We start from the raw sequence: 11,862 nt of genomic DNA, 5'->3' as shown, positions 1-11,862 counted from the left end.
TTCAGGCTTCCAACCTTGAAAATCATTGCTAGAGATGTCAATGCAATGAGGCAATGTATCTTAAGTTCATTCTTTGTTCAGTTTTTGGAGAACACACCAGCCAACACTGTTTTTTAAATCCAAGGAAAACCTCTACTTTAAAATTGCAAGGTCAGACATTAGTTGTGAAATGCCAGAATTAATTTTGCTTCTACAGTCCTACTATGTCTCATTGTGCCTGTGCATTAAAATGCCACAATTTACATAATTGCAAAGTGCTCCTGGGACTGAAGTGGTTTTGCAGTGTTGGCTGAAGGCCTCATGTTTGTCTGTGGTGGAAGGTGTACTGCGGACAAGGCAGGGGAATTCAGGATGGTGGTTCTGGAGCTATACACCGTCTTCATTCCTGTGCTTTCTAACACTTGAGACTTAGGAACTTGGCTTTTCAAACTCACTGTTCTTTTCAACAGATTTTACATGTAATGTAAAACATGTTTCAACACAGTCTGAACTTTATTTATTGCTTTTGTTGTTGGAAGAAGGGAAAATCACATATAAGTGAGGAGTTTCTTCTGTAAAACTGAAAAAAAATCAGCAAAAATATCTTAAAATTTCAGGTTGGTTAAAAAAACTTTTAAAGGTTTGAATTAGTTGAAGTTCTGAAAGAAGTTTTAAATAAAGCTGGATCTTCATTTAATAGAATTGACTGTACTCCATCTGTTCTGTGATCCCATCAGACAAACCTATCAGAACATAAACTGATATTATCCAAAATGTCCTAGAACTTGAGCACCACCTTAATTTAGTGCATTTCAACCAGACCTATTGAAGTCATTGTGGGACCAGAGCCTTTGCTTGGCTGGAGCAGCCTGACCTCACGCAAGTGGATGCTGAGAGAGTTCTCAGCCAGGAGAACAGGCTCTACTAAAGCTGCCCCGTAAAATACAATCTGAGCTATCCTTAGATCCTGCAGCATTTTAGCCATGTAAATCAAGCCACTCATAATGATAATAATGAGGAAATGGCACATACTTTCAGGTCACAGGGATATGAGGCCATAACTTTTGTCTGTAATGATGAAGATAATCTAGATTTTTTCTTTCTTTAGGAGGTACATAGCATTAATGGATCATTTTCTAGTTAATGAAACAATATGCTTTTGATAATGGTTTTAAGTTGCCAGCAACATATTAGTCAAATTTCTTTTGGATTCTTTTTCCCTTTACAATGCCCAAAAGCAGTCAACACAGATATTATCATGAAGCAATCACAAAATATATGCAGCCCTATGAACACGGTGATGTAAAAGTAGACTTAATTTAAAAAATATCACTTGGCTTCTGCTGTCATTAAAAGGATATTGCATTTTTTAACATTTTATTTAAATTCAAATTGTGAAATGAAATGCTTAAAATGTTCAAGGAAGGAAAGGAAAGGAAGGTAGGAAAAATCAAAACTTATTTTACCAAATAGGAAACTAATCTTAGATTTGCTGCTGGAATTTTAAGACCTGAAATACAAATGGCTTTTAAATTGAACCTTGACATAAGGCCACTTTGAAGTAGCCGGAAGTTTTTAATATTTGTTCATCCTTTCTTTCAAAAATGAAAGCTTAAACTAAAACTGAAGGAAAAAAACCATACTGAAACAACTGTGGCAAAAATTTCAATGCCAAGTTATTTAACCCTGGAATTGCTGTGATGATACTTTATGGAAATAGTTCTGCTGCTTTCAATTTTTAAAATTTTATTTTCTTTATTCAGAACCCTTTATTTGGCTACTTCTTCAAAAATTGCTGTGGTTTTGTTCATGAAGTAAAAAAATGGTACATCATGAGACATGTAATGTACCACATTATGGGCCTCATTATGGAGGCCCATAATGAATACAGATGTAATACAAACATTCTGAGAAATTATTGTAGCAACACATCCAAATAGAAACATTTTGGCCCATAGCTTTCTTAATTTACCTCAGCTCCAACAATTTCTAAGTTCATCTTGCTGGGATAGGATACAAGTCTAATAAAAATGCATTGATGTCTCCTTATGAGCAAGGAAAGCATAGGAAGGTACATTTTATGTGGAACAACAAATCTTTTTGTCTTGCAAAACCAGCATTTGATAGTACTCCATCTCATCCTCTTGTCCTTACAGAAAGCACTTTGGATCATTGAAAAGATGGCAGAGCTGATGTGCTTTCAGATTCTTGGCACCATTTTGAAGGTGGAAGTGTCTTAAAGGGTTATTGTAAACAGCTCCACATAGAAGCTATATGATACGGTTCAGACAGCTTAAGTCAGTCACAGCCAAGAGACTCCTACCTTTCCACTGTATTTATATATAAATAAACCATATAGTTCAAGTTGAATAGGTACAATGTATAAGATATGGAAGACAAGGAATAAAAAAAGAAAAAAATACTACTACCAAATTTTGCCGGGAATGAGTGAAACTTTTCTGAAATTGTTGAAAGAAAATATCTTAAGCCTCATGTGCAGGCACCGTAAGGGGACTAAGTCCCAAACCATATGTCTGAACATAATAGGCCTCCCAGGGTGCCACAGCAAATCCCACAATGAACTCAGTGTTTGGTAAATACTGAAGGGCTATAAGATGACTCAGTCCTAGTTGGAACTTGCAGAGCCTCTTCAAACTAGCATTTCCCAGCTTTGCTCCTGTTGATGTTTTTGGGCTTATGAAGCTCCAAGTTTGAGTGTCCTACATGCCTTGCATGAAACAGTTACCCACTGTCAGCAGTATAATCTGTGATGGATACGTTTCTGGTGAGAGTTTTATGTCTTTATAACAAAATTAGTTTGGTACTTTACTGTTTGTGCCTTGTCCTCTGCCTCATTCTCCTATAGAAAGAGTGTAACATGATGTGCAGCAGCAATATTCAGTCCTTCATCAGAAACCTGTGTTCAAATTTCCTAGACCAACACCTTCTTTCCTCACTAGACTTTTTTTCCCTGGGTGTTTTTTGTTTGCTTGCTTGTGTATTTTGTTTTGTTTGTTTTGCCTGTTTGTTTGGGCTTTGTTTTGTTTTGTTGTTTGGGTTTTTTGTTTATTATTTTTGTTTTTCTTCCCTTTTGGTTCTGGTCATGGGGGAGTATTCCTGGGATTTATATCATAAACTTGACAGAGTGGTAATATGTCTGTCTAATATCTTTATTTGTTACAGGGCTACCTCAACAGCTGAGGTTCCTGTCTCACGAAGCACCAGCCTATGCTGGTTTTGATAAGCAAAATTACCCCACGGCAAAGGGAGCAATTTCAATTATGGTGCATCAGATGCTGAATTTGGAGGGAAACTTGCTTTCAAGGAGTGAATTCATAATTTCTGAATGATGTAAAATTATTTACATACAGCTCTGTGTTTGGGTCTATGTGACGTGATGTTTCCAGCCAGGCTGAGAAATTTCTCTCTCATATGCCAAAAAGGTTGCACAGCTTTCTAGTAGTTAGAAGTGGGATCATTGGCTTCCCTGCTCCTGTGGCCCACACTGCCACGGGATGCGGAGCACACGGTGTGACATGAGGAGCTGAAGCTGCCTCAGGAGTCATTTGCAGTGGGTACTCCCATGGCTGCATTTCAGGCTGGAATTAAGCACAGCTGTGCTGCACATGGAGCAGGGACATGTGTTGTTTTTGCTGGTTTTGTTGACAGCTTTCCCACAGCTGGGGACTAGCGCTGGCCTGCAGCACGGGTGGGGAGGATGGTATGGCTGGGTGTGCTGGCCCTGTCTGGGTCTGAGGGTTTGAGTGACAAAGGTGGGCTGTAGAAAGCTGTAGAAGACCCTATATTTTTTCATTAGCATCCTATTCTGCATAGGTAGAGTTCCTAACAAGTGTTTGGGGTATGTGTTTCAAACCCCACAAGCCACACAACAGGAAAAAAAAGTACTTGGATGTATGTGTTTGTTGGCAGCCTGTGAGCTTATATGTGAGCAGATATCAACCTTGCCCTACAACCTTTTACAGAAGGCAGATTGCTCCCCCTATCCCCTGCCCTGCCCCGAACAGGTAACTCTCAAAAGAGAAAGTAGAGGATGCTAAAAGCAGATGCTTGTGTCAAGATCTGCCTGCTTTGGCACAGTACTAAGTTTGTTTCATATTAATGCTTAGAAATTAACCTTTGATTACAGAAATCTATATTTTTTGACTGATTCATATTTTGTTTCAAAGGACCAAGGCTGGTCACTTGATGAGTCTGACCCCAGAAGGCACCCTATTTTCTTAGACCTTCATTGATTTCTGAGAATTGAAGGGTGTGTGTAGCATTGTATTGTAGTGTCCAGTATTGAATCAGGATAAAAATGTTTTTACAAGGAGAAAGTTAATGGTGGGTATCTGATGGGATCAGGGCCTCAAAAGCATTGCCTGATTACTTGTCAGTCATCTGTGCTGCTGGCACCTTCAGCTTCTGATAATTAGCCCACCCACCTCTTAATGAAAATACACTTAAAAAAAAATTAAAAATGCACCCATCCTTAAAACTTCAGGTTTTAGGCACTTTTTCTGTAGTCCTGACAGTGTTGATACTTTTGCCTCTGCCGTTTCATATACCATTTGTATAAGTTGACAAATATATAATTAGCTCAGAATTATCTGTATGTGCAGTAATTATCTTGTGGGTGTTGTGATATGTTTAGAAGACAGGCTTTTTCATACATAACATCATAGTGTGGTGAAGGGTGAACTCATGGTTTTAATCAAATCAGAATTAAAGTGGTTTTGTCTTTTTAACAGGGACATGTTGACCTAGCAATCAGTGAGCTCTATGCTGGGGCCAGTATGAGCAGTACAACACATAAACACCAACCACAGACACTTGCAAAATGTTAGTAAAGAACTTTAAAACTAATCCTAAAGACTCCTAGTCTCAAACATGCATTGCTTTGGGCATGCCACTCCCCAGGCTGTGTGGGCCACAAGCTGACATTCCTCTTCTGGGAGTGTGGGTCCCTCTGTTGCCCCACCTGCCCTGCAGGTACCCGAGTACCATGCTTCAGGTACAGCTACATGTTCCTGTGCTGCTCCCTGTGCTAACAGACATGCCACAAGACCCCCTGCACACCTGGGCTGGGGATCCCTGCTTGGTACACCCAACCTGCCACCAGACAGAGCCAGCACCATCAGGCCAAGGCAGAGGTGAGATACCAGCACCAAACCAGGACTGCCTGCTCTGGTCTCTCTCTGCACATATCACAAGTTTTCATCCTTCTTTCTCACTTCTTTGAAACCTGATTGTTACCCAAAAAGCCTTTGGTAATACCCAATTACCACTTAATCTAGGTAACAGTTGTGTGGAGCAAACTGAGTTGATATTCTTAGCTAGCCCACTATGGCAGGTACCCTCCTGAGACTGGCAGTTTTCGTATTAACCTGGTCACACGCAGTATATCCTCAGTCCCATTTGACAGCATCTCTTGTTATCCAGCCCCTTTTTCCAGGCAGAGGTGATTTGGGCTCTCATGCAGTAGTGAAATCCTTACTTCCCAATGCTGCTGTTTGGGTGGGCTGCACTCGGGAAAGGCACCTACCCTGTTAACGACGTCCACTATCCCTGACAGTCCCAGTGGCGTAAGAGTCTATCTTTTGAGGTGAAAGAAGCAGAAACTGATTTTTTAAGACAGCTGAATTAAATAGAAGCATCTCATCCCAAGAGATGAGATATATCCCTATAGCATATCCCTGAAGAACAAATTTGGGGGATGTTCAACATTTCGATATTTTTTCTTCGATGCGGCAGCAAAGGCCAGCAGTGATTCCCTGGAACTGAGTGACTGCGGGAATACCATTTGCAAGGAGAAAACAGCTCGAACTCCGGAGCAGCGGGAGCGAACGAGGAGTAAGCGTCCCCGCTGCGCGGCTCCCTCCTACACACGGAGCCTTTCTGTCAGCCCCCGGCTGAGCTGCGCGGGGTCGGGGGTGCGGCGAAGGCGCTGACCGCAGAGACCCCGTCCTGCGCTCGGAAGGACACCGGGGCAGGGCCGCCCCGGGCGGGTCTCTGCGAGCAGCCCCCGCAGCCATCCCGCCGCGCTGGGACAGCGGCCGGGGGAGCCCCCGTGCCGGGCGCTGTGTCTTTAAGGGCCGGGGCCGGCTGCGGGCTCCATCCTCCCTCCATCCCATCCCATCCCCTCCCTCCCCGGCCCGGCGGCGCTGGGCGCCGGGAGGAGGCGCCTGCCGCTAACAAAAGTCTGCGGCCGAGGCTCCCTCTGCTCCCGCCCCGGGCAACAAGTGGCTGGCGGCGGCCTCCCGGGGGAGGCGGCGGCAGCGGCAGGGCTGCGAGGAGGAGGAGGAGAGGAGGAAGGCGGAGCGGCGCTGAAGTATCGGAGGAGCCGAGCGCCAGCCGCGGGGCGGTGGAGCCAGCGCCCGGAGGCCGTCCCGCCCGTCCTGCTTGTGGATTATAACTGGAGCCGCCTATCCTGGCCCGGACACCCCGGCTGGAAACCGGGGCGGGGTGGGCGCACCGATACATCGCATTTTTGATTCTTTCTCTTTTACAGATTTTGTTGTTCTTGGGTGGTTTTTTTGTTTGTTTGTTTTTTTGGTTTTTTTGCCCCTTTTTTTTTTTTTTTTTTTTTTGGCGAGGTGTGGAAGGGAGGGTGTCGGCCACCCGAGAAGAAGCGGAGGAAGTTGCAAGGCTGCTTCGGGCATGTCGCCGTGAGCGCTTTTGGGGGCTCTTCCCGCTGCACCCCGCCAGCCGCGGCCGCTGGGCGCCCCGCGGCAGAGATGCTGAGCGGCGGCGTGGGAAAGCGGCGACGAGCATGAAGGCGGCAGGATGGGCGCGAACAATGGCAAGCAGTACGGCAGCGAGGGTGAGCCGGGGGGCGGCAGGAGGGGTGCTGGAGCAGCGGGGGTCCCGGCCGGGGAGGGGTGACCGGGCTGGGGGCGCCGGGCGGGATCCTCCTCTCTCCAGCCGGGACGGCTCCCGCCCGGATCCGCGACACAGTCTCCCGCTGCGCCCCTTAAAAACACCCTTAACTTTTATTTATTTTATTTTATTTTATTTTTTCGCTGGGTTTAAACTAAAGGAGTTTAAATGCTGTCTCAGCTCGTGATGTCGAGGCAGCGACGCGGCTTGCTGTTCGAAGGCAGCTCGGGGGTTACGGCAGTGTTAACTTCGCTAAAAAGTTGTAGAGCGCTCTTTGTAATCCTTTTCTACTCGTCTTTATATCCCAGGATCCTTATATTATGCAGTATGCTATATGACTGCTTCCTGTCTGAACAGAAAGAAAAAAATTAACTCCGGCAAGGGTTGGGGGGAGAGTTAATGTTCTCCAGCTGTTATCCATAGATTGTACTCCTGCAATTTCGCTTCAGTGAAACTTTAGTGGGCTTGGTTTTAGATATACAGGGCCTGATTCGTTCTTGTGGAAACCTATTAGTCTCGCTGGAGCTGCATCAGGGATGAATTTCAGCTGCTTTGCTTCTGGTGTGAAGGACTACTGGAACAGTCAGCTGGTGTCAGGCAAACCAATGGCAAGTACAGAAAGTTTGTCTTCCTGCCAGCTAGTTGTAAGCTTTCTTTAACTTCTAGCTGCCTTCTATATGAATTGCCCTCCAAGTATTTAGGCAACTCTGTAGGATGTATGCCTTCCCCTTGGCATATTGGGCGGCTGTGTAGGATCACCACCACCCCCTTTTTATTGTTGAGCGTTTGTAGGTGGAGCGAGGGAGATGATTTTGAGGTCTGCTCTTTGCGAGTTCAGACGGCAACTGCCAAAGAATACACCTCTTGCATCCAAAATATGCATGAAGATTGTGTAAAGGGAAGGGGAAAGACGCCACTTCTAGAGCATATTCTGCCGTTCCTTTCATTTATTGCCAAATGAGCTCTGCTTTTTGAAGAGTTGATGAAGTCAGATGCTTTAAGATAAAGATATTCTTCCTGTCGTGGGGTTTCAGTCAATTGATACCATCACTAGAAAAACTCCTGCATAAATGGTGTGAGTCCGGAAGTTGCAATCAAAGTCTCTTTGGTTTCCTTCTGAAAGGGGAAATCTTAGTTTTTCAGCAGAGTTGAAAGGGTCATGGTTGATGGTTCTGGTCATGCTGCTGGGAGGTGTTTACCTCAATGGAAGGTGTGGATGCGTGCCTGATTTTTCTTGTGAATTCAGAGGAGTATTATTGCTTCAATAAATGGACAGTTTTTGGGGAGGGATGTGGCTGACACAGAGTCTTTTGCAGCTCTCACTGAAGGGGAGATTAACTGTTCCAGAAGGACCTGATAGGCACTGTGAGGTACAGCAGGATTGGGTGTTCTTAGTTCACCTCTCTCCTTCATTCAGAGTGGAGATTGGATCCTGGGGGTGCAGACTACATGTGGCAAATTAATCTTTGCAGTGCAGACCATTACCTGTCTTGAGAATTAGGTAGAATAGTGGTTTAAAGTTAAAATTAGTCTAAAAAATCCCCAAGCCCTATGACCAAAACATCATCATCAATGTGCCTCATAGATCATGTTTCCTGGTAACTTCTACATACATCATCATGTTATGATGATATTATGTGAACATCATAAGTTACTGAGAAACTTGGAGAAACTCTCATACTAGTTTTGTTTACTGAGTGATACAGAGGAGAATAAATCTAAACCTGATAAAGAGAGACTTCCCCCCCCCCCCCCCCCCCCCGTAATCTACTGGGGCTTTTGGTGCCTTTGGCAAATGAACCACTTAATTGTTGTAAAAAGTTCCTTTTCAGTAGGATGTGATTGTGCTCCCAGGTGGGGGGTAACAACATTTTCTGTATACTTTAAGAGCAACCTGAATATCCATTTGGAAGTTCATTGAGTGGCATCTGTGGTACACAGTTTTTAGCCTATTGTGCTTTGTAGGTTGATGCTGCACTATGGTATGTCATTTTAAGGGTGGAGAACAGTAGCTTTGTTAGCTGAGCTTCTTGAAAGGTGTTTTACCATTTACTGCTTGCTGATATTTTAGGTGGGATTTCAGGAAGACAACTGCAAATGATTTTTAAAATGGCTAGGTTTTTTTCACACAGCTTTCCTTCTTATCTGCTATGGAGCTGCAGAGCTTCATTAATTTGCCCAAATTGGATCTCATCTCGATGTTGAACAAATACATTAGGGCAAGGATAACTCTTGCTCAAGATACCGCTTCTAAAATAGAGACCTTTTATGACCAGGAAATTGGGTGTTACATGGATTGCTACATTGTTACACTACCAGTAATAAACTTTTTTTGAAATTCACATCTGTGCTGTGTATGCAATAATCTCAGGAACCTAAGTGTTTGTGACTGATCACATAAACTACACTGGACTGCCTTTATTTATTTGGTTGGCCAAGGCTTTATGGAATGTGATTTTATCAGAAGCTACAATTGTCATGTTAAGATGCACTGGACAGTTACATGTTTGAGGAGTCTAAATCAGAATATAGAGTCTGGTGTATAATTGACAGTGCCATTAATGTGTTTGTTTTCCATTAATTTATTTTTCTAAGACTAAAACTTGCTCTGGGTGAAGCTTAAATGTAGATAAAATTGCTTACCTGAAAAATCATGTCATGTTTTTTGGCATATGAACACAATGATAATTTAAGAAATTATAATAAATTAATATAGATAAATTAATAACTTTGTACGAATTTACCTATTTTTAAATGTAAAATATTAAATACAAGATTTCTTTCCTAGTTTTCAGTTGAATTTTTGCAATAATTTTTTTAAGGCAGATGGAAATATGTGGAGTTTGAGATCTCAGGAGCTTGAGATTTGTTGTAGTATGCAGTAGATTCAGACTGACGTGTTAAAGCTTGAGATGAGTCTTTCTGAATGTGTTCCAGCAGTTGTGTTTGAACAGTGCTACTGATGCTAATAGATCACTGGAGCAAGAAATCTGCTTTATGATGGAGCAGAACTTGTAGGGCTTTTGCCTACACAGATAAACTGATGGAAATCATCAGTTACCCTAGCAAGACTCTTTCTGCTGTCTTTGACTTTCTTGCCATGGGGATAAATCATTCTACTTTCACTTATTTAGCTCCTTGCTTGGTTTTTAAATAAGAGGAGGCCTTGTATCTGACAGTGGACAGAGCAGCCTTTTGTTGTTGAAGCTGTCAAAGGTCAGGTGTTCTGTTTAAGGACCTGCCTTAAAATGTAATGCTGTAGCAGCTGACCAAACAAGACACTACTCATCATCACAGGTGAGGGACTGAATTGAAGGATGTTGTTCTTTAACTATTGCCAAGTTGAAACACTTGGCAGTGTTTCTTTAATGTTTCTGCCCAGAAAAACCTTCTGTGCTGGGCATGAGGCTAGGTGGGTACTGATGGTAGTGCCAGCTGTTGGCATGGGACCTTTGGGAAGAAGTTAACTGGATGCTGTCCCTCATACCACCTGAGGCAGTTTCTCATCCTCGAGGGAAGGACTTTAAAACTGCAGGCTTCTGTAGTACAAGGGAATTGGCTTTGTGATAGGAGTTGGAGGAATAATCTGTGTTATTGCATATGAAAGGAAGCTGTGGCACTGAGGTGAAATTGCTGCTTTGCAAAATAAATTTTCAACATGTTTTCTTCACAAGTGACTTCTTCATTAAACTGAGACCTGAGAACCAGTCAAATTTGAGAAGATCTAAATAATGGTACAAAATTTTGACAATACCGATGTTCAGACCAGATGAAGGAATGTATTTTTAATAAGTCAACTGTCCAGAATCCTGCAGTTGTGGATAAAACTTTCTTTGGGCATCTCCTGCACTTTCTCCATCCAGAAACTGGTCTAGAGAGGATTGGTGACAATGAGCTCCACTTGACCAGCTGAAATGTATTATGAAAGACTTGGTGTAACACAGGAGCCTGCTGGTTCTGTAGAGAACAGAGGATGGCAGGGAAAAAATAGAGGAAACTATGCAAGAAATAGGTGGAACAGCCCCTTAGACAAGGAAATCAGCATCCTTTCTGAATCATAAGCCTTGCTGACAAACTTTTTCTTTTTGAATCTGAATATTTATATGTGGGAAGATTTTAATGTAAACTCTTTAGGAATAACTTTTACTCTGTTCTTAGTTTGAGAATGTTCCTTCTTCAGACTTTTATTTGTCATGTTTTCTATTCACAAACCACTTGGAGGGAGAATTCCTGCGTATATCCCAGTGTTCTGCTCAAGTAAGCACCAGCACAGAAATCTACCTTTCTCAAGAGATACAGTTGCTACAAAGTACAGCACAAAGGTGTTGTTAATTATGATGTGTGACCAGGTGTACAGTAGCTAAAACTTCCCAGGAATTACCAGCATGTAGGCCTATGGAGAAATGGGTCAGTCTGTGTTCATTTTGGAGGACGTTACTCTCTCAAATCTGTCCCTTCAGCTGGGAAACTTGGTCAAGGTCTGCCAGGCTTTCAGACTTTTTCTTGAAGGTGCTGTTGGACACCAACTCATTGTGAATGCTCAAAATAAATCTCTGCTCATTTGGTGATGGTACGTGTTCTGACAGAACTGAGGTTGTGTATGGAAATCTTGTTCATCCAAAAGTTCTGGCATTGATGACCTATAGATTTTGCCATATCTTTGGATTTCTTTCTTCACAAAGTGGTGCTGGATTTACTTCACATGCAGTGCGTATGTCAGCTGTGAAAAAGTGTATAACATGGTAGTCTTGTGCTCTTTTGTTTAAAGAGTTGAATCATAATCATTTACCAATTATTTATATTGGTGGTTAGAATCTGTGAAGCCTCGTGGGAAATTTTAATGAGGGTAAGGGGTGGAAAAGGCAATAAAGTAGCTTTTACTACATTATTTAATTACAAAATTGTGACACCCCTCTGAGGTGTCTTCCCTGTGTACTGCATCTTCAGAAGCAATGACAGTTTTTCTTTCTGGTATTTATTATTTTCTACCATGCGGTTCCCAGA

At 42.8% G+C, this 11,862-nt stretch overlaps 1 protein-coding gene across 1 annotated transcript in view; it reads left to right on the top strand.

Moving 5' to 3' along the window:
* Window positions 1-6,199: 6,199 nt before the first annotated feature.
* Window positions 6,200-11,862, top strand: part of FBXL7 (F-box and leucine rich repeat protein 7) — a 169,998-nt gene continuing 164,335 nt past the window's right edge. The window contains exon 1 of the mRNA XM_064428119.1: window positions 6,200-6,802. Coding sequence (XP_064284189.1) covers window positions 6,766-6,802 — 37 coding nt within the window. The 5' untranslated portion in view covers window positions 6,200-6,765. The remainder of the gene's footprint in view (window positions 6,803-11,862) is intronic.

The sequence above is a fragment of the Passer domesticus genome, chromosome 1 (genome assembly GCF_036417665.1).
Source record: "Passer domesticus isolate bPasDom1 chromosome 1, bPasDom1.hap1, whole genome shotgun sequence".
In the NCBI taxonomy this organism is placed as follows: domain Eukaryota; kingdom Metazoa; phylum Chordata; class Aves; order Passeriformes; family Passeridae; genus Passer; species Passer domesticus.
Note: the sequence above shows the minus strand (reverse complement) of the source record. Positions and strands in the feature narration are given on the sequence as shown.